Raw genomic sequence first — 23856 nt, 5'->3', positions numbered from 1 at the left:
GAGACTAGCAGTCTTGCTCTTGAAAGTGCTAGGGGTCTCCATGGATTGTGAAGGTCAGTTCAATAATTTGGCATGGGATCCCTGGAGTGGCAACTGTGCCACTCTGGTGGTCCCAGTGTAAGGCACAGCGTTCCCTAATTCCCATTGTCACAATCACTTGCCCGCCCCGGTTCCAGCGCTGTCTCCTCTCTCTGTAGGCGCGTTGCTTCTGGGTATCAGCGGCATGTAATTCAAGTAGGGGCTCCTATTTAAACCTTGCTCTGACATTCCTGTAGTGTCAGAGCAACACGTATGTTACCTGTCTGTTTCTCTGTAGGTTCCAGTGGACCTGTTTTCCTGTGATTCCTCTTCTGTGTAACAATCCTGACTTGTCCTGATCTTGCATCTGCCTCCTGCATTGTACCTCACAGCGGGCATGTGTAATGAATCCGGCTTGTCCTGACCTTGCTACCGTCTCCTGCATAGCACTACGCACAAGCCTTGCTGCCCTCTACCAACCGTATTCAGTGCTACTTCTGGAGGCTGACCAGTGGACCGCGACCTGCAAGTTCTCGGCAGTTCAGCCCATCCCACCTTGCGGCAGTTCTTGGCGAACACTAGGGATCTCATTAGACTCCGCGCCTCTGGTCAGCCAGTATCAATTCTGTTTATTCTGATCCTGACTAGGAGTCCTATTATTTCAAGGTTTGTTGCACCCCTGTCTGTTATACTAAAAAAGTAACAAACAAACAAAAGAACACAATCATAATTTTTATATAAACTTAAATAAAAGACTTCCCAAAATCCATTGTAGTCCAAATAAGAAATACTATATTTATCTTGTTTGATCCATCGTAGTCCAAGCAAGGCTATGATGAAAATGGAAAATTAAAACCTTGAAAAATCCCCAATATAAACTACCAATGGCAAACTTCTTCCTGTTCCTAAGTGGAGCTAGGATTTCCGAGAAGCACTTTCATCAGGTTTGATTGCCAGCAAGTCTCTTTACTTCCTTCTACGTCTCCCATCTCAGTGGTCTTCCTCCAGGTCTTGTTTGGAGAGCTCCCTGAGGGTTGCAATCCAAGGCTGCTTCTACATGGTTTTAGTGTATGTCCTATCCACCTCCACTTCCTTCGTTTCACCTGGTTGCAGCCACCACCGGACATTGATAATCTGATGGAGGCACTGATGCACAATTACTTGCAGTTGGCTGGTGATCTTCTTTGTGAGCTTCCAACTTTCACAACCGTAGAGGAGGAGCGACTGAATATTGCTGTCGAGCAGTCTAAGCTTAGTTTTTTTGATGATGTTCCAGTTTTTCCAGATGGGATATAATTGTACTAAAGCACCGTTTGCATTGCAGATGCGGTTCTTTACATCCTCACCAGCCCCAACTTCTTTTGTGACAAACGAAGGAGTCTACTTACTCAATGCAATTTAGCTTGTTAGCAATGTTGCAACGACCCTCATCCTCTTTGTTTTGCAGACATTCACTTTCAACCCAGCCTGCTCGGCCTATCTTTGCATCCAATCTTGCTTCTCCTCCATATCTTGATATTGTTGTGAGAAAAGGCCTGTCATGTAATCCCCATTGTACACTTCTGTTCCTACCCGCCACAACTTTCTAAATGACTCTTTCCAGTAGTAGTAAATATTGGGTTGAAGAAAGATCACATCTTTGGTGTACTCCTGAAATCACAGCAAAGACCTTGCTTAGCTTTCCCTCGTGGAATATGTTATATTTTTGCAGAGTGTGCCTTATGACTCTTCTGTCAAATGCATTCTCAAAGTCAATGACTGTTAGGTAGAATGATACTTGCTGCTTGGCTCCTGGATTATTTGGAGTGTGTTGACAAAGTCAATGCAATTACAATGTTTTCGGAACCTGGCCTGCTCTTTTTATTCCATCCTCGACAGAGTCTTTGATGTGGTTTAAGATCACTCTTGCCAACACCTTACTAGGCACAGAGAGGAAGGTGATCCCTGTCAAGTTACTGCAGTTGGAAGTGTCTCCATTGTTAGGCGGCTTAACAATTATGCCTTTTCTCCATTCTCCAAGAATCTTTTTGCCTACCGAGATCTTCTCGAGCAAGAGCTGCAGCAATGTAGCTGATGTTTTCAAGGTCTTCTTCTTTCAAGATTTTGGGAGGGAAGTTATCGATTCCAGGGGGTTTTCCATTGCTCAGATGTCTAAGGGCTTGCAGACTGATAGTCTTCATCTTCCACATTGTCAACTTGATCATCCTCTCCTTCTATCATGGGCCTGTCTCTGTTTATCTCTGTTTAAAACTTAGACAAGGTGCTTTTTCCATCTACTCATCTGTTCTTCTTGAGTTGTGAGTAGGTCATATTTCTTAAGGGTCTGCTTTTACTGAATCCTTTTTGGACAGCATTGTAGTGATTCTGTTCAGTTTTCTTGAGTCTCCTTTCTGTGCCGCGATGTCTGCTAGCCTTGTCAGAACATCCACGCATGATCACTCCGAACACTTGTTAGTTTGCAGCTGCTCGAGCATTTCCGCCATTGCAAACTCGTCTGTCCACCCCACTTCGCTCAAGCCTATGATGTCAAACCTATATCCCTTTCATGACGAAAAAAACGAAGAGAAATGTTCTTGGAACTTCCCATCACAACCAGCCAATAACAGGCAGCTAGTTTATGCGACTTTTTGGGTTTGTTTTTTCCCCCACATTTGTACAGACCAAGAAAAGAGATTTAATTAATATTTTATAGGGGTGAACAATATTTTTGGGGATTCTTTAATTATTATAGTTTATTTGAAAATCATGTATGCGACTTTATTTATTTTTTATTCTTTTTGCATTAAGGACCCCTGTCAGTTATACTGGGACTGCTGGCATGGCAAAAGAACCACTCCAGGGTTTCAATATTGTCGATTACCATGGCAGTTAAAGCCCAGAGAGAGTTGGGAGGGGCCCCAGAACCTTTCAGCGTGTGGTTATTATCCTCTAGTTAGGGAGCATGCTGTTTCTTCTGCCACACCCATTATCTCCCCCATATTGGCAGTGGCAGCAGCTCTGTGCCACCCAGTTGCCCTTGGCTGGTTTTGATCTTAACAGGGTGTCCAATGCTCATCTCCCTTTTAGAATGGAAACCTGTTCTGTCTAACTAGCACTGGGGCTGGTTGAGGATTTGAGGGGGGAGTCGATGCATTTTATTACATAACTCTATACAGACTGTTTTATTAAAGGTGGCCACTATGCCTACAAATGCTCTTCTCCACAGAATTGGTCCCATTAACAGTATATGTCGTTAGTGGAGAGGCATCTAGAAGCACCTGAACAATGTAATAAAAATCTTTGCACATACAAAAGTGACACATGCAGTGCAGAAGTCCCGATGCCCCCTCGCTCATATTGTATGTAATAATTATATAACTGAGCAGTATTTTCGGAGAACAACTGGAAACTGTATCTGTTTGACAGTGGTGATACAAAGCTTAACTGCAAATTGTATTGCCTGTTCATGCCTGTTGCCATACAAGTAAGTGTTTGCTGTGTTTCTGTCACACGCCGGGGACCCGCTAGTCGGGACCCGGCTCACTTACCTCTCCGGCGTCCGACAGAGTTCCGATGACGGCCGCCATCTTGGATGCGATTTCTGCTTTAAGGCCTTCCACTGCCCTCTATTGGTTGGAGGATCTTCCTCCAGTATTTAAACCTCCCTCTTCCTCTACTCTAATCCTGCAACCTGCTATCCGCAGCAACTTCAGACTCCATATAGCTTCTCCACTATCCCAGCGGTAATCCTGCAACCTGCAATCTGCAGCAACTTCAGACTCCATATAGCTTCTCCACTATCCCAGCGGTAATCCTGCAACCTGCAATCTGCAGCAACTTCAGAATCCATATAGCTTCTCCGCTATCCCAGCGGTAATACTGCAAGCTGCAATCCGCAGCAACTTCTGGCTCCATACAGCTTCTCCGCTATCGTAGCGGTAATCCTGCAACCTGCAATCCGCAGCAACTTCTGGCTCCATATAGCTTCTCCGCTATCCCAGCGGTAATCCTGCAACCTGCTATCCGCAGCAACTTCAGGCTTCATACAGCTTTTCCGCTATTCCTGCGGTCCTTCTTGGATCCACTAATCTCTAAACTCTCCGAAACTCTGTGGAACCTGCCCCATTACCAGAGGACCGCGACCTGCGTGGCGGTTGCCGCGAAGTCCATACCACCTTGCGGCGGTTCCTGGTGAAGGCCAGCCGCTACGTTAGACTCCGCGCCTCTGGTAAGTGTTAGTCTTGGCAGGTCAGGAGTCTGTACTCCAGTGACCGTGACAGTTTCCTTGTTGCTACAGTTTTTTTATATGTATAAGAAAATACATAGAACATTCTTCTTATCCAGCTCAGTTCGGTTATAGTTGTGTACACTTGTGTATGTTGCATTGATTTGCACATCAGATATATTGATGCTGTCCTGTGTCATGTTCCCAATTCAAGATAAACACAGAGGAATACATCATCGCCAACAAGCAGAGTGGTTGAAAGCAATCTCCTCTCTTCATTAGTCCCAAGTACAGACAAATCCACTATCTATATATAATGTATGAGGCTTAGTTATTTCCCTATGTTCCTTTGAAGTGTAGTATAAAACGTGTATATATATATATATATATATATATATATATATATATACATATACATATATATATATATATATATATATATATATATATATATATATATATATATAAATTTTCATCCCTCCCTGGTATAGCTGTAGGAGGCAGGTAGGACAACTACTGCATAGTAGAATATAACCTTGACTGAAAAGTGTACTCCATTTATAATCCGATGGCTTTTGTGGCCAGTTAGGTCATCTAGTTAGTCCCACATCAGAGCATGTGGATGCTCATAAAGAATATAGAACACAAACAGTATCTAATCATGAGTTCACAAATGTTGGTATTTCTGACATGACCAATGGTTTCCTGCTGGACCCTACTACTAGATGGACCCTTGGGCTGAACAGATTTGGCAACACTTGTGTATGTGCAGAAGTTATTTATTAATTATAATGACAAGGGAGTGGTTTGCCACAGCCGTCTGGGAGAGGAATTATGTACTCAGCTGACAGTCTGCAGGGCAAGGCTGCAAACATGGTGCATTTGTACAGCAGTGCACCTAGTTTACAAAATATACAGGCGGAAGACATGTGTGACTATACAATAGTATATAGTGTCATTTAGCTTACATAATTTGAGGTAGTTTGGAGTTCTCTTTTTTCACAGCTAATAAGGTGCATCTGCAGTGGGGCTACTCAAGCAGAGCACCTGATGAGAACTCCTCTATAAAGACAAAGTGGTGGTGTCATCTGTCCATCAAGCTAGGGCTGGGGACAAGTGTAATGCCCGAGTTGTTCATTATGTAAGGTATGCATTTCAATACTGGCCAAAAATACACATACTCCAGTACACACATTTTTCGAATAGTTGACTTGTATCTCCTTGGAGAGGCAGAAAGAGGATGAGCAGGGGGTGGGCTTAATACAGTAAGAGCGTGCTCATGCTATTGTGAAACAATTAGACGAGGACGCATCCGCAGATACACATACGTATCTAAAACTAATAATACAATAATCTTGTCACTCCCTTTCTTACTTTGCTTCATCCTACTTCTCCTGCTATTACTACTGTCATGTAGAAAAGTTGGTATAATATAACAATATGTGAGTAAAAAGTGCTGTTTCTCTGTAAATTGGTATAAAACTGCAGGGTTCTCTTACCTCTTTCTCTGTTAAAACCCAGTCTTGCTTTATTGCTATGTTTGTTCCTAATTTCATAGTACTGCAGGATATGCTGCCGCTATATACATAAATGATAATAGTAATAATAATAATTGTCAATTATTTTTTTACAAAGGATGCCTTGGTTAGTAATCATGAGGTTTAGTGTACCACCATTGAGAGTCTCAGGTTATGGTTAATATGTCTCAGTTCAGTATTTCTTGCTTTCTATTGTGGTGACATAATGAGGGGCTCTAACTGACTGCCACTAGTGCTGGAATGGTTCTTCTCCCAAGAATGCTGACAAAGATAACTCAAATGCAGACAGCGCTGTTACTCTGTAGCACAGGCGCTAATATGCCCCGCCCATCTCAGTTAACAGAAGTTAGAGCCTTCTGCTAATTGAGGGTATATTGTGCAGCATGGTGGCTAAGTGGTTAGTACTTCTGCCTCACAGCGCTGGGGTCATGAGTTCAATTCCCATCCATGGCCTTATCTGTGTTCTCCCTGTATTTGCGTGCGTTTCCTCCGGGTGCTCCGGTTTCCTCCCACACTCCAAAAACATACTGGTAGGTTAATTGGCTGCTATCTAAATTGACCCTAGTCTGTCTCTGTCTGTGTGTGTTAGGGAATTTAGACTGTAAGCTCCAATGGGGCAGGGACTGATGTGAATGAATTCTCTGTACAGAGCTGCGGAATCAGTGGCGCTATATAAATAAATGATGATGTTTGGTAAAAAATAATGTCATTGTGGCCTTTAATTTATTAGCATCTAATGCCCTGGTATAGGTAGATTGCTTTCTCCTCCCCAAGAAGCTTCATAAATCGTATTCTAAAAGCCCCCTAGCTGTGTTTGATTTACTGAGAAATGGCTAATTACTTATGACCTTTTTGGTTGATGACCTATAATTTCACCTTTAAATTCTTCATTTTACGTTGATGTATTATTTATGTACTTCATAGTTCATTATTTCCCAGTGCACAGGCTTTTAACATTTTGACTTAAATAATGGGTATCGGAAATCAACTTAAATATTGAATTGCTGTTTACCAGTTGCATGCGATTTTTGAGGTAATTGCTGATGTTCTGGACAAGGTAAATACCATGCATCATTAAATCCTGTTGTATTTCTTTTGTCTTTCAGTGAAACCATCATGTTTCTCCATGAAATATTTCATCAAGGTCTGAAAGCGAGAATTACTAATTGGCCTACTTTAATTTTAGGTACGTGAGCGTGTTTTGTAATCCTGTTAATAATAAATAAATGAGGACTGCCAGGTTGAATGGCGACTGCATAGAGCTCCTGGGATGTGTACATGGCTTTTTGATTTTCTCATTTTCATTTTGAAGTATTTCTTGTGTTGGCTGAGATTGCATTACTTTTTTATCTCACTGAATTATATATAACTAGTTGCTCCTTTTAATGACCAATCTGTTGCTGCATATGAAAATGAATTCTTCAAGTAGCAGTATGATATTTTCTGAAGTGGGGTGATTCCATCTTAATCAAGATACAGTCATATTTGATGATCACATTAATAATTTTATGTATAACTGGAACTAGTAATAGTTCATAGTTTTGCCAGAACAATCCTGTTTTCCCCCACTGGAAATAAAACCATAAAGCAATATCATCTGTTTATTGTAGCCTTTTAATCATCATATCTCTTGATGTGAAGATCTGTGTTGATAGCCTTTGAAACTAAGTGGAGCTGACTGTTAGGTTCAGCACTTAAATGTAGATATATGAAATACGTGTGTTGCATGTTACAGCTGGAGTCAGGTGCGTAACAAAACTTTTTGTGGGCCCCAACAAAAATTTGGTGAGAGCTCCCATGTACCGCCTGATGTTGACTTTTCACTCTTCGCCTCTGGGAGATTCTGGATGGGAGCTGAAGTGTGAGGACGGAGATGGTGGGGTGCGGCGTAACCATGTCATTGTGTCCGCCCCCCCCCCCCGCCCCCCAGCAAAATGATTCACCGCAAATCACGGCATAGAGGTCCCTATCCTGCCCACTTCACTAGGAAGACAGAGAGTGGCTTGCTCTCCTGGGAGTGCGGGAGACCTGCCCAGAATTCGGGAGATTCCCACACAATCTGGGAGATTCTACAAGTCTAACATATATATGGGGGGATTACAGGGTAAGCGGGCTCAGATGCCGGCCCTGCATCAGTTTCACCCCCTACACCTATTGTAGCTATGTCCTTGGCCAGAGTCAAGTTTATGTTATAGCAGTTGACAGCTTGCAATATGCTTCTGAACTACTTATGTTACTTTACATACATTAATGCCGCATGTTCATGAATAGTTGTAAACTCTCCCTATTTTTAGAGATATCTCCCTTGAAATCTCCCTGTTTTTCAATGTTGACCAACTAGAAATTAACATTTACCTGTGGTGCAATTCACACCACCATTTCTTATTGTTTGAGATTTATAAATTGATATTTATTGAAGAACCTTCAATTTTGCAAAAAGTATGTTATACTCAATTCAGTAAGTATGACAAGATGAGGATTGTAGAGCTGCAAGTTCCACAGTCTTGCACATAACATTCTTAGATGTCCCGATTTGGGGTCCAAAGTGTCACTGGAATCCTTTGGAAAATGTGGGCAATTACGGTGTACAGTTTGTTACATGTGTGTAAAATAAATAGATGACCAGTCTCACTGTAACTTATTTTCCTAGATCTTTTCAAATTTATTTTAATGTTTTATTAGGAGAAGTCTGAGAGCTTTCCGTAGATATATGCATAGGTAAATGCAATGTGCACAGAGATAATCTCTTCTGCTATGTGATGTGAAAAAGTAATTTACATACATACCACATAAATGAAAGAACAGCTATACATCTGACATGTGAACACGTGTCTGAAGACAGTAAATGTAACCATACATAAGGTATATTAACTGTGAGCAGATGCAAGCGTTAGTGCCAGATGAGAACTTTTAGCAGGTACAAAACAACTCAATAAAGCTTGTTACCTATTTAAATGTATTTGCTCTGAGTGACAAATCCACATATGAACACACGCCAATTAAAAAATTCTCAGTTTTTTTCAGCTGTGAACCTAAATTTATCTGTTAATACTTCTGAGCGGCTGAAAAATCCTGTATGTGTGACACAGATGTAGATGTAGCAGTATTTATTTTTAGTGTTTTATATGCCACAAAGACTTAAATCAGCATTTTTAATGATCCCCCCCATGTATTTTACATTAAGCATTCAACTACTAGGTAATAAAACACACAGTGCTAAATACCTCCATCAGTACCTTATGTGACAGGTTACATGAAATACTAATGTACATCTGGAAACTGTTCCTAAATTACAGGGAAAGTTTAAAACAAAATGTGTCCCTGTTTCTTCATACAGACCCGCCAATCAGAACAACATCCCTTGTGTTCTTATTGAACCACATACAGATGGAGTATGTTACTTTTTGACAAACAGCGTGGACAGGCCCACCCAGGCCACGGTCCCCTTATTAAACAAACGAGCGGTTATGGTTTATAATACAGGGATAGCACAGTATAAGATCGGACACATACTCTGCCGTTCGAGGGTCACCTAATATGTCCCAAAGAAACAAGCTCCATCTGTAGAAACATTTCTTGTTGCAAAATGAAATCATTATCATCTTAAAAACATTGCCAGAATACGCCCTTTTCTTAATCAACATGCTAACAAAACTCTTATCCATTCTCTCATCATCTCCCGTCTTGACTATTGAAGCCTCCTGCTATCTGGCATTCCTGACACCCATATATCCACACTTCAATACATCCTAAATGCTGCTGCAAGACTGATCTTCCTCTCTCACCTCTCCACATCTGCTGCACCACTTTGCAAATTTCTACAGTGGCTTCCTGTATCCTCCAGAAACAAATTCAAATTTCTCACCCTTAACTACAAAGCCCTCAACACTACCCCTGCATACATCTCAAATCTCATATCAAAATACCCTCCCTCCCACCTGCTTAGATCTACCTCTGACCTGCGCCTTGTCTCATCTCTGGTAACCACCTCTCACTCCCGCTTACAGGACTTCTCCCGTGTTGCTCCCCACTTATGGATTTCCCTGCTACGCTCAATCAGACTTTCCCACAGCCTTCAAATCTTTAGAAGCTCTTTGAAAACACATCTCTTTTTTTTAGTGGTGACCTTATCCTCGATAACACTATTCACACTAATGCACCCCCACAACTATCCCAATCTCCACTATAAGGGCTAGATTTACTAAGCTTTGGGTTTGAAAAAGTGGGGATGTTGCCTATAGCAACCAATTAGATTCTAGCTTTCATTTATTTAGTACTTTTTAGAAAATGACATTTTCTAGAAAGTACTAAATAAATGAAAGCTAGAATCTAATTGGTTGCTATAGGCAACATCCCCACTTTTTCAAACCCAAAGCTTAGTAAATCTAGCCCTAAGTCACACTAGCTCCTCTTGTTTCAGCTGTGCCCTCTTCCATTTAGAATGTTCTCTAATGAGCAGGGTCCTCCATACCCTTTGTTTTCATATCTGCATTTATTTTGTCTACCTTGTATGTCACTGTTTTATGTATGTACTGTTTTCCCTACTATCCGGCGTTGTGGAACACTGGCGCCTTACAAATCTACGATAATAATAGTAATAATAATAATATATCCTTAATCAACAACATAAGGCTACTTCTCAGTTCCTATTCATCCACACAGAAACGCTTCTCAGTTATTATTCATCCACACAGAATTACTTCTATTACTCACCCACACTCAGAGTCACTTCTCTGTTCTTGTTCATCCACACAGAACTGCTTCTCAGTTATTATTCATTCACACCGAACTGCTTCTCATTTGTTATTCATCCACACAGAATTACTTCTTCTATTGCTCACCCACACTCAGAGTCACTTCTCTGTTCTTGATCATCCACACAGAACTGCTTCTCAGTTATTATTCACCCACACAGAACTGCTTCTCAGTTATTATTCATCCACACAGAACTGCTTCTCAGTTATTATTCATCAGCTCAGTTACTTTTTAGTTCTTATTCATCCACACCAATAACTGCTTCTCAGTTGTTATTCACCCACACAGAAACGCTGTTCAGTTATTATTCATTCATAGAGAACTGCTTCTCAGTTATTATTCATCCACTCAGAACAACTTCTCAGTTCTTGTTCATTCACACAGAACAGCTTCTCAGTTGTTATTCACCCACACAGAACTGCTTCTCAGTTGTTATTCACCCACACAGAACTGCTTCTCAGTTAATATTCAACCACACAGAGTAACTCCTCAGTTCTTATTCATCCACTCAGAGTAACTTCTCAGTTCTTATTCATCCACACAGAGTAACTTCTCAGTTCTTATTCATCCACACAGAGTAACTTCTCAGTTCTTATTCATCCACACAGAGTAACTTCTCAGTTCTTATTCATCCACACAGAGTAACTTCTCAGTTCTTATTCATCCACACAGAGTAACTTCTCAGTTCTTATTCATCCATAGAGCGCAACTTTTCAGTTTTTCTTCATTCACACAGAACTTCTTCTCTGTTTTTATTCATCTACACAGTCACTTGTCAGTTCTTATTTAGACACATAGAATAGCTTCTCATTTATTATTCAGCCACAAAGAAGCACTTCTCCAATCTTATTGAGCCACACAGAATAACTTTTTAGTTGTTATTTATTCATTGTTATTTATTTCAGTTGTTTTCTTATTCATGTGAACAGAGACCGACCTTCACTAAAAGATGAGTAGGAAATAAAAAAAAACATCCTAAGTCAATTATAAATATATTAAATAAATTAACAAGTTAAGGTGAAAATCTTTGATATCCTTTTGTTTGCCAGGATTAAGGAGAGACTCTGATTGTGGCTTTCAAGCCTGGATTTTTCTGAATCTTTAAACAGTTCTTATTCAGCCAAACTTAACCAATTCTCTTGCCAGTAAGCCCTTCCATGTTTAGAATGTACTGTACTTTCCTGTGTCGGACTACAGAGAAACACCAGTGACGTGTAAATGTGCTGTCTGAGTAGCACAATGTAGATATATGTTGGTGGAAGCTTTTTAGAGCATATGTACTATACATGTGTATGTCTTCAGCTCACTCAGTGACTTATGTTCCTGATTCTAATGTGACATTATTGATTGTCCATAAACACACGAATGTGCAGCGTCTATCACTTGTAACACTCTGCCAGAAGGTCGTGATATGGATGAGAAAAGACATTTCACAGAGGGATGAAACGCAGCAGAAATGCACTCAGTTGTAATGTTGTTTTCAGCTCTCAATTACTGTACATGCTGGCTATATCCACCATTAATTGCTTTCAGTCATCTTGGAAGGTGATGGAGGGTGAGGAAAACATGTCACAAAAAGCAGTTGATTGTCATTGTGGAGATAATTTTCATTATCAATGACTACTGTAAAACAAGTCCTTAAAAAATGTAGACAATAAAGCTGCATTTGTACTTTATGTCTAAAACAGAACCCACCACTGCAAAGATAAACCTTGCCCACTTTTTAGACAGTAGTACACCAGCGCTGCTGAAAATGTTGGTGCTTTGTTAATAAGGAACATTTATAATTTACAATAAGTATCTGTTTTGAACACTTCTACATGTCCTCACTTCAAGTTTGGTTTTCCTGGTATATATTCTCCAATAGAGTTTGTTGGCAACTCTTGATGATAATATTAAGGACTGATATTAATAACTGGACATAGGTATTGCACATTACATATCTAGCAGCTTTATGCAAGAAAGACAAATATATTCTGAACGAGTAAACATGGCACAAGGTTGTGCACTGTTTTTTATTTGCTCATTGCATAGTGCCAACTGAACTTTGCAATAAGCTAAGAAAAGGCAGGTGTTCCTCCATGTATAACCTGGTAAAGGGTCTGTCTCTGAACAAACGTATATATTTAAGTAGCGGTTGCAACAAGACAGTTGTCAAAATGAAAGTAGGATCGGTTAGAGTTATAGTAATGCTTCTTGAGACTTACTTAATGCTTTATACTATATTATAACAGCAATTGGCATTTGTTTAAATAAATAAACTGGTAATTAAGCATTATATATATATACAAGTTAACCCGTGCATGATACTCATGCATTCTAGTCAAATCAAGCTACTTAAGGTGTTAAAAAGGTTCTTGTCATGCACTTGGGCCTAGCCCAGGCCTCCTCAGGGGAAGAGCGTTACTTCCCGACGTAAGCGCCCTTTTTAATGTGTGTTCATGAGGTAAAATTACCTCACGAAAATGAGTTTGACCCCTCAACTCGTAAATTTAGCCTTAACTTCCATCATCCCCCTTTCCCCCCGTGGGAGGGGTAGTAAACTGACTTCACTATTCTAATTTTTTTGTCAAATAATGTGAGTATACCAAATTTCAGGTCAATTGGATGAGCCCTTTCTGAGAAGTTTTTTCCACACACACACACACACACTAACACACGCCGCTACACATGTGTGTTCATGAGGTAAAATTACCTCACGAAAATAAGTTTGAGCCCTCAACTCGTAAATTTAGCCTTTACTACCCCTCCCACGGGGGGAAGGGGGGATGATGGAAGTTAACTGACTTCACTATTCTAATTTTTTTGTTAAATAATGTCAGTATACCAAATTTCAGGTCAATTGGATGAGCCCTTTCTGAGAAAATAGTTTTTTCCACACACACACACACTAACACACGCCGCTAGGCTTTTACTTTTATATATTAGATAATGCTAAGAATTTAGTAGGTCAGTGTATAACTCCGCCCAGCAGGTGGCGCTGCAGCTTGTTGTTTTTTTTTCCACACACAGACTAACACACGCCGCTAGGCTTTTATATTATAGAGATAATATGTATATATATATATATATATATATATATATATATATATATATATATATATATATATATATACATATTACACATTTATACAATTCTTTTCATTTCAGTTAACATAATTTTACAATGTAGTCTTTTTTGTCATGCTCATTGCAAATACTATACTTTCTTTTACATTTTCTTCACATTGTTAAAAGTTTCTGAAAATATTTTTTAAGCTCTTTTCAGCTTGTTGTGTCCAGTTCTAAATATTTGAATCATCACTCAAATTTTTTTTCTTTATTTTATCCAGCTGATTTGTTTGATATTCTGCTGCCTATGCTGAATATATACCAGGAATTTGTTCGTAATCATCAGTACAGTCTGCAAGTGCTGGCAAATTGTAAGCAAAACCGGGACTTTGATAAACTCCTGAAGCAATATGAAGCCAATCCAGCGTGTGAGGGGAGGATGCTGGAGACATTCTTAACATATCCCATGTTCCAGGTAACTTCAGTTCACTGACACGTGGGCTAAGAAGCATAAAGCTGTACATAAGACATAATAAGCAATGTAAAGCAAATGTTGTAAAGAACATGTGGGAGGCAAAAGTTTTTTAAACATTGGAAGCTGGTGGTGAGTCTGATTGGGGGCATGGGAGTGTGTTCCATAGGTGGGGATCTGCACAGGAGACAGGAGTGTGATGTGATGATCAGTTTGGAATGGAGGCACATTGGCAGAGCAGAGTGGGAGGGGGCAAGTGTGGCTGAGGTGAGGTCAGAGATGTAGGGGGAGCTGAGGCTTTGTAGGTGAGGGTGAGGAGTTTAAATTGGATTCTGTCGGAAATGTGGAGCCAGTGTAAACATTGGCAGAGCTGGGAGTCAGAAGTGATCAGTCTTACTGCAGCATTGAGGAGACCAGACAGGTGGAGGTTGCAGTAGTCCAGGTTGGAGATAAAGAGGGAGTGAATAAGGGTTTTGGAAGTGACTGGCCTGACAGAGGGGCTGGATGTGGGGAGTGGAGGTGAAAGAGGAGTCAAGCATAGGTAACGTTGAGATATTGATGAGGAGGTGGCAGAGAGACAGCTGGTGACAAGAGAGGAGATAATTAATGGGCTCCTTTAATATATCTTTAAAAGTCACATATCAGCAGATAAGGCTCATAGACAAGCTTATACATTAAATCAGATACTGCACTAAATCTGCCTATCATTATCCCTTTTGTTTTTTGTATATTCTTCATTGTGTAATGTATTGTCATTGGAGATGCGGGAAGTCATTGCTGGTTCTATTTTGCAGCTGTGAGTCCTTGGAAATAGAACAGTTTGCAATTGTTTGGTAACACGAGTTGTCATGTTAAACAGATAGATACATGATAAATACATGTCTTTTACACAATGAGGCATGACTATGTATAATAATTGTTCGATTGACAAATGACATATGTTACCATGGTTAAAGCAGCTCAACACAATTTTTTTTCCAATTCCAGAGAAATTTTAAAGGGTGTGGAATATTACTTGTATTTCACAGTGACTGGCTTTGCATGAGCAATGTGAATTCTGTGTATTAGTCCTTGGCCTTCCTGTGGAAAACCCTTTAAATAGGAGTGTTCTGCACAGAAATATTACTGCAAATATCCTGAGTTTTAAAAGGTTGCACTGCGTCTAAATATATGTTTGTGAATGCTATTAATATATGTTTTTTCCATATGAATACATTTGCCTTTTAACGTTGGGATATTTACAACACAGGACAGAGGGTTTATATAAATGTGTTCCCTTCAGTGAACCCATAGTTATTTCATTGTTTTTCTTATTAAAGTAAAAAGGGCTTTGTGCAGAGTGTGTCATTTCGTATTGGATATAAATATACTTTCCCTCTTTTAGATCCCTCGATACATTATAACTCTCCATGAGCTTCTGGCACATACACCTCATGAGCACGTAGAGAGAAAAAGTTTAGAGTTTGCCCAGTCGAAGCTGGAGGAGCTGTCAAGGTAAGCCAACCGTGCTGTGATCAGACCAAGGAATATTCTTATTCCAATCACTACTTCAGGGTACAAACACTTCCAGCACATTTGAGGAATTGGTCATTGTTTAGATTCAGATAGCCATTTAATGTTATATTTGGTATGTTTCTTATTTAAATATCTCAGACAATTGGTGATTTTATGTTATTTGTTCTGTTATTGATAAGAATGTACGGATTGTCATTGAAATGATGTGACTCAAGATGTATCTGTTAGTTCCTATTGTCTGTGTAATGCCGAGATTATTACAATGCTGGTATGGTAAAATGGGCAAGGCTTATGTAAAGGTATGTGGTCCTTAGAGTGGTTATATGCAGGATCTAGCACTAGCTATAGGCAGGGGTAGGGGGGCATCTGCTCCCTGGGCCAGTCCCATAGTGGACTACCTGGAGTTGGGTCACTGAGCCAAAATTTGCCAGCCCTCCCCTGGGTATATTTAAATATAATACAATACAATATTATATAATATAGGTAAACTAAGTTCTGGTTCTGTGTGAACACTTCATACCAATGTCATTTCTCATAATGCGGACACAAACCTATGGAACTTTAATTTAGTTGTGGCGGCTTCTCAGCAAAGGCAATATGTTTCTCCCTTGTGTTACAAAGGACCATTTGTGTGGCTCCGAAAAAATATCACAATAGACAGGTGATAGAGAATGTTAGAAAACAGACAATACAGTTCAATTTTTCCAAATGACACATTTCCAGTTCATGGATCAGTAAATTGAGTCTGTTATATATAGTCACATCTGAGCTCAAGGAGGGACTGGGATGTCATTTAAACTGTACAAGCGTTTGTAGGGAAATGATTATTGGACCCTTAGCTCTACCTTGAATTCAGTCCGTAAGATCATCATCTTTGTCATTTACCATCAGGCTTCCAGGTGTACAGAATAAGTACATCTCTATACTATGGAGACCTATTCTGCCTGTTCAATTTCTTTCTGCAATGTCAGTGGAAAAATAGTATTTGTTTAGTAAACAATCTGTTAATTTATTTATTCATTATCAACACAGTTATGTAGCACAGATATTATCATTAATATTGTATAATTAAAGTGCAACTGACACATCCACAGACTGCAGGATGAGTAAAGCTTATCTCAATCCAAAATTAATTCTGACTGGTGTGTGGAGGTAGGTTAAGATAAAAAAAAATCATATACTTCCCTGCCAGAGGTGGCACTAGCGAGCTGTGGGCCCCAGTGCAGGAAGTGGGGGGAAGGGAACTGGGGCCCACAGCTCGCTATTTCCCTATGCAGCGGGCCCCATTATATCCATGGGACCTGATGCACCAATGGTAGTTCCGCCACTGTTCCCTGCTTCCCGCAGTATCCTTGCTCCTCTTTGTCGCTGTTACGCCTGGGGGAAGCAACAACGCACACAATGATCTTACCTGATCATGAGAAAACCAATGGGACAACCACATGAGGGGTGTATCAATTGTCCTTGAAGTCTTGTACCAATTTTCCTTGCTGGGTTTCCTCACCATCTTGCCATATACGGATCGTCCGTTCTGTAAGCATGATCCGCAAAGCATTGCAGGGAACAAGCACATGACACACAAGGACAAACAACAAAGACAAGAAGTGTTCATTTTCTTGGTTTCTTGCGACCAGCCCAAGCTTACCTTACCTTTGGCCACAGGGTGCAGAAATGCAGAACACAGGGAGAATTTAACAGTACTAAGTGACCACTGCAAAATGGCTGTCAGGATTTAGGACAGGAAAATGGGGACCAAGATGGCGGTACCAGGTCAGGCGCCGTCTCTAAAACAGAGGCTGCCCTATCTGATGGCAGGTCTAGTGCCTGTAAAGTGTGGTCATGGGCTATGCCTGACTTAGTGTCCCCTTCCGAGGCTCTGAGCCTAGTTAAATGCTGCAGAGGCTTTTAAGCATGAATTTATGTGGCCTAACACAAAATTGAATAAGGCCTACACTGTCCTAGTAAACTAAAGGGGCTGGCCAACTTACTGCTCTATCGCCCAGTGCCCGAAAATGTGCCCACGGGCCTTGTGAACGACTGGCTCGCCATGGCACCTAATTCAAATAGTGGATGGTGACCCGTGATTGTGTTGCTATACTGGCCACTAATTGGCTGACAGCGTATCTATACAACTTTGTGGTCACCAATCCCGTGGAGCGATGCGGGAAGAGTGGATCACTGCACTGAATCGCTAGACCCGTAAGTTGACATTTATTTTCTTCACCCTCTTCAATGATACCGCTACAGGGGGACACTGTGCTATACTATCATGACAAACGCCATGGTAGCACCAACAATAAAAATCAAACTCACCTGCTGAATCTCCTGCCATTTTATTCATAGCGACTTTAGCAGTCTAGAAAATTATTTTAGAGGTTTTTTTCTATATAGATCAGTATTTTTGTTTTATGTTTTTTTTATTCAAATCACTGTTTATTATATTAGATAAGTTATTAATTCTACAATTCTGCAGTCTACAAATTTCCCTTTTTGGCATATATAAAATAATTACACTAACACAATTTTTTCCCTGCATGCCTGCGTAGATCAGACATGTGTTGTATAGGGAGCTTGTTTCTGATCTAGATAAGATTAAAAGATTACTTGTCTGGGTCATTGGTTGCTGTTAATTCATCAGACAAATTTAGATGAAATTGTATGATATTTTATTTTACCTCAATGGACAATTTATTGTTTGTGCTTTATAGAATCCTTTTTGTTTTCATGTTAAAGAAAGGTGTCTTAAAATGTAATGCTTGGTAATGTCATTTAACTATTTCAGCACTTCCATCTTTACCAAATAGTGATGCCTTAAAGTCCAAGTATGTGGCACCTCTAAGTTTATTTTTTTTTATTAATGAATGTATGCATAAAATGAATATGCATAAATAAACTTTTATTACAATACTTTTAAACATAGGACATTATCTGCTATTAATGTTGCAAGAATACAACTTCAAGTGCAATGTATTTTTCTCTTTGTATTGTATTTATTATCCCCCTTTATTATGTCTTTTGTTCCATACACTCATGCAGCTGGGTGCAGGCTAGCTACTCGATAGAAAACACAAATAATACTCAATACCTATGTTTTGCAGCATAGTGAAAAGTAATAGGGCCATTGATGCAGAGGAATAGAAGAATCTCCAACTATAAAACAAAAGAAGGATTTTAACCAAGGCTCACACGTGTCCATTTTTTCTTTCACTGTCAGTGTTTTTGATTGTTCTTGCTTCGGAGTGTTATTCCTAATGCTCTTGGGTTTACAGCATTATTATTAGCTTATTTTAATAAAGCTTTCAAATATTATGCAGCACTGTACATTGAAGGGATCATCATACAATTAGATGACACACAGGGCCTGATTCATTAAGGAACATAAATACCGATATGTGCTTTATTTTGCGTTAAATCGCTCTGTACATGCCCAGAATCCGAACTATACGGCAGTGAACCCAGAAATATCCAATTCATCTTCGAGCTCCAAGGACCCTTACTACAGCCTACGATTTCATGTGTGGAGCGGCAGAGCCGTAGCTTAAAATTTAAGCGCCTGTGACGAAAAAAGAAAAATGTCGCCACCCTAGTCCTCAGTCTTAACCAAATGAACCTCAAATATTCCTAAACTGCACCCCCTTCAGCGTTACACCCTGGCCACAGACCTAGTTACGGATCTGCCGAACAGGGAGGGGAATGGGTGTATGCACATAGTTAATGTATAGTACGGTTGTGCCAAGCTCGAGTGCACGCAGCAGCATCTAATTCAAACTTGGGCATCTTAGGTGCTTCTATCGTATCACTTGCACCAACTACAGTTCAGGTGCAAGTGTTGATTGATAGTGATAACGGTTACCTATGCATGCTAGAACATGTGTTTGTCAACAGGAGTAACTGTAGATATGCAGATGCATATGTCTGAATTATGTGCGTTTAAAAAAATCCCTCAATTTACATCCTTTTGCTTGCCTTAATGAAGCAGTGACATGAAACAGAAGGTAAAGATGACCCTGCTCAAATGAGCTTACAATCTGGGAGGTATAACCAGGAACAGCTTTTGAAACGTTCTTTCAGCATTTTGCACCCAATAAAATACAGGATGAGTATTATAAACCAAGCAAACTCCAACTGAAATGAAAGTCCTAATTTTCTATTTCAAAAATGCGTCAGCTTACCTTTGTCTTATACATTGTAGTTAGTAGCTTGTTACATACCACACGGTACGATTTGAAATATCAAATAACAAACTTAGGTGTTTTGCTTTGTAGTTTTAAATTTCATTCGTTTTCATTACAAAAGGTCTGCAATTATGCAGTTCATCTCGACAGATTTCTAGGTAATATCAGAGGTGTCACTAGGAATTTTAAAAACCTTGGCACAGAGTTTTGTAATTATACTTATGTAACTCCTGCCTCATACACACTACAAACGTGAAGACTTGCACTTTTTTTTCACTATTTTAAACTATTTCCCAACATAAAACATACCAGTCGATTACTCACAGTTGATGAAGCCATTTTTTTGTGCTTAACAAATATTCATGAGAAGGCGGCCAATCAGTTCTCTAGGAACTTGTAACATCCCTGAACTTCAGGCCTCATGATGTCACTAGTACCTAGTGATTTGATTGGTTTGGCCCATAAAATAGCTAGCTCCACTTTGTGTAAGTGTCTGGCAGATTTCAGTCTGTATTCAAGTCTATTAACCCCATTGGCTTAGCCAGCAAAACTGCACTTTATACTTTAGATATTGGATTTCTTTTTTAAAATATTATGCACTTGCTGGAAGTCCCTACTTTATTTCACAGATATTATTTGATTAATGTTTGTTTCATTCACATGGAATAGATGAATTTAACAGTTGGATAATTCCCAGAACTTGTATTCAACTACTTTTAGATCTCACATCCATACTTGTCACAGCTCGTGTGTAACCTTAGTAATTTGGCAGTGAATAATAGAGCCATCTGCTGGAAGTTAGTCAGGGGACATTAAGGCCTTGGATAACTGAAGATAGAAACTATTGTTAGTGTAAGAAGACATCTTTATTAGGCTATGCTGTATAATAGCTCCCATTGGTGAGGTTTATTTAGTAAAATGTGCAATTATACAATTGAATTAATGTCAATGAAGCCATTTAAGTATTTCATTCACAATTAGGTTAATTGGTTTCTGGCAAAAATGGACCCGTGTGTATGTGTGTGGAATGGAATTTAGACTGTACGCTCCAGTGGGGCAGGGATAGATGTCTTGGTAGCAACTAGTTGGGCCCAAGATGGCCGCCTCACCTTCTGCAGAAATATGTTAACTGCTTTGAGTCCTGTTGGGAGAAAGTGCTATTAAACAATGCACAGGGAGGCCTTGTGTAATGTTTGATTATATACATTTATTTATCTCTTGTAAAAGTAAATGGATGTGCCCACTCATGTACTATACAGGGTAATGCACGATGAAGTCAGCGACACAGAGAACATTCGTAAAAACCTCTCTATTGAAAGAATGATCGTGGAGGGCTGCGATATATTACTAGACACCAGCCAGACATTTGTACGCCAAGGTGAGCATTTTATATTATACTCTATAACCTATAATGTTGTTTTACCACTGTATTTATTTTAGTTTCCCAATGAGATACATTTTTCATATTTACATATATATATAATGTGTGTATGTATGTATGTATGTATGTATGTATGTGTGTGTGTATATATATATATATATACACACACACACACACACACACACACACACACACACACACACACACACACACACACACACAGTTTGGAAATGTAGAAGTATGTATGAAAAGTGTAAGTGAATGGAATTATACCATATCACGATGACACTGATTACAAAAGTATAGATATATTTGGCAGTTAGTTGAGCAGAATGGGAAGTTTGGGACAGAGATTGATGAAAGGGCCAGAGAAGCATGTGATATGTTGCCGAGGAAGAGTATAATAATAGACTACATGAGCAGAAAAAGTATTGTTGGGAAGAGTTAGAAGGGAGGGGGGTAATGAGGAAATGACCTTTACCCTCCAGTGATACAGAGTGGCAGAATAGGATGGTATGGTCAAGGTGAAGGTGGTTGAGAAAAGGGGGGTTAGTGCAGGCAGTGTAGGAAGTGATGAACTTGGCTGTGTTTACAGGAGGAGGCATATTGGAGGGTCCAGGAGCAGACCAAAGACCGGTTCTTGGTATATTATGGCAGTGAAAGTAAGATGTTATAATTAAATATGACTGCTGAAATGAGTTTCCCAGTAGAAAGGCAATTATGTCCTTTGCTTTGTATAACAGACATGTATTTTCATTACAGGTACCCTTATCCAGGTCCCTTCAGTAGAGAGAGGGAAACTAAGCAAAGTCCGTCTGGGGCCACTGTCTTTGAAAAGAGAAGGGGAAAGACAATGTTTTTTATTCACAAAACATTTCTTAATATGTACAAGAAGCTCAGGTGGAAAACTGCATTTACTAAAGGTAAGATCTGCATTAGAAAGTGGTATACGCCGAATCCCTGTGTGCCCGTCCGCTGTATATACGACAGGCACTACTAGGCAGTAATATAATATAGCCGCTCACAGGTCTGTTCCTCAGTCTCTCTGACAGCCTTAGGTCTTTTACAGTATGGACAGTAAAAATATTTATAAATCCTATCTTTTTTTCTCTCTCTATAAAGTCTTTTACAGTATGTAACAAAAATATATCATTGTTCTAATAAAATTGCCCTGTTCCCAAATTAGGCCCTTTGTACCTCCATTATGTAGCATTTAGAAATGTTTTTAGTTGCCAAATTAATTATTAAGTTAGTTGTTAAGTTAATTGTTAGGAGAGCTGCTAGGTTAATTGTTAGGTCGGGTTAGTTGGAGAAAAATAATCCTACCATAGCTCCTGACCCTATATCTACCTCAGTCCTTTACACAGTATATATTCCTGGTATCCCCAGAGAGGGGAGAACAAGGTGATACATTGTGTGGATGATTTTCTGGGGCTTTGCTTATTGTGTGAAAGAAACAATGGGTAGAATTTAGGAAATTGAAAGTGTAATTTTTTAGATTATGATCATTTTTTCCCATCTAATGCCCATAAAATTAAAATATATATTTAAGCCAACATTCTACAGAATAAAACCACTTGTTCTAAAATAAACAATATAAAATTAAATTATGAGATAAAAAGGGTAATGCAAAATTAAAATTGTTCTTGTCATTTTGGCGCAAACTACTTCCGGTCTGCCGCCCTTGAACCACTCCCCTCTCCTCCTTAGCCTGTCCTAATGCAGTCATTTTACAACTCCACCGTCTCCCTAGATGAAGTCACTCCAGCTTTCACACTGTACCACTCTCATTCCAGACACCTACCTTGGCACTCCATGCTCATTCGCTACCTTCAGAGGGGCTCCCATTCTGTTGAGTGCCTCTGGTGATTCATCCTGTCCTATTACATTGACCTCTCTTGCGCCAAACTGTCCTTCTTCCAAGCTCCTCTTGTGCTGTGCCTCTCTGTAGAGCCCACCGTTAGCTCCCTATTTCCTCGAGAATACAATTCAAGCTGCTTACCCTCACAGCTAAAGCCCTCATTAATGTCTCCATCCTCCTACACCCTCTACCTTGTCAAGGAACACACCCCTACTTACCCACTCTGTTCTGTCAGTGACCTTCACCTCTCCCATTACCACCCCATACTTCATCTGCACTGCCCCCCACCTTTGGAACTTCCTGACCCACCTGGGCAGACTTGTCCCCAACCTTCAATATTTCAAGTGCTCCCTCAAACTCACCTTTTACACTATACTATGGATACTAGATAACATAACATCTAATAAGGCAAACTTGTAACTTGATACTAGCACTAATTAAGTCTGTAACGATTGATCCACTAACAAGGGTTATTTCAGGATCTCAGGATTTTATTCTGGATACAATATGATTATAAGACTTTGGGTGGTCATAATAAGAATATAAACAAATTGTCAAGTGGACTGTTAACCCAATATTGAGGAAAAGCAACAAAATTAATATGTAACAAGTTTGATTTTAATGTATGCAGCTGTTATATAACAAAGTGAATCCAAACATACTGCCAGATATTAATAATGTTATTCAATTATTATATATTTATATGTGTTTTAATAAAATTGATATTTTGAAGACTGCGACTAGCCTGGCTAGTTGCTGGTCTTCTGGTGTCACTAGTGGACCATATGTAATTTCTCTGTGGGAGAATGGGTGGTCCCACTGGAAATGAAACATTCAGGGCTTTCTATTCCAGAGGTAGCTGGGTAAAGATTCTGCCTTATCTCCA

At 39.7% G+C, this 23856-nt stretch overlaps 1 protein-coding gene across 1 annotated transcript in view; it reads left to right on the top strand.

Moving 5' to 3' along the window:
- Positions 1–23856, top strand: part of RASGRF2 (Ras protein specific guanine nucleotide releasing factor 2) — a 220697-nt gene that overhangs the window by 119842 nt on the left and 76999 nt on the right. Inside the window, exons 6-10 of the mRNA XM_075180063.1 lie at positions 6867–6946; positions 13848–14041; positions 15423–15532; positions 20988–21106; positions 21872–22032. Of these exons, the coding sequence (XP_075036164.1) occupies positions 6867–6946; positions 13848–14041; positions 15423–15532; positions 20988–21106; positions 21872–22032 (664 nt within the window). The remainder of the gene's footprint in view (positions 1–6866; positions 6947–13847; positions 14042–15422; positions 15533–20987; positions 21107–21871; positions 22033–23856) is intronic.

Source organism: Mixophyes fleayi, chromosome 1 (genome assembly GCF_038048845.1).
Source record: "Mixophyes fleayi isolate aMixFle1 chromosome 1, aMixFle1.hap1, whole genome shotgun sequence".
Taxonomy (NCBI): Eukaryota; Metazoa; Chordata; class Amphibia; order Anura; family Limnodynastidae; genus Mixophyes; species Mixophyes fleayi.
The sequence above is the reverse complement of the archived record's forward strand: the minus strand, read 5'-3'. Positions and strand labels throughout refer to the sequence as shown.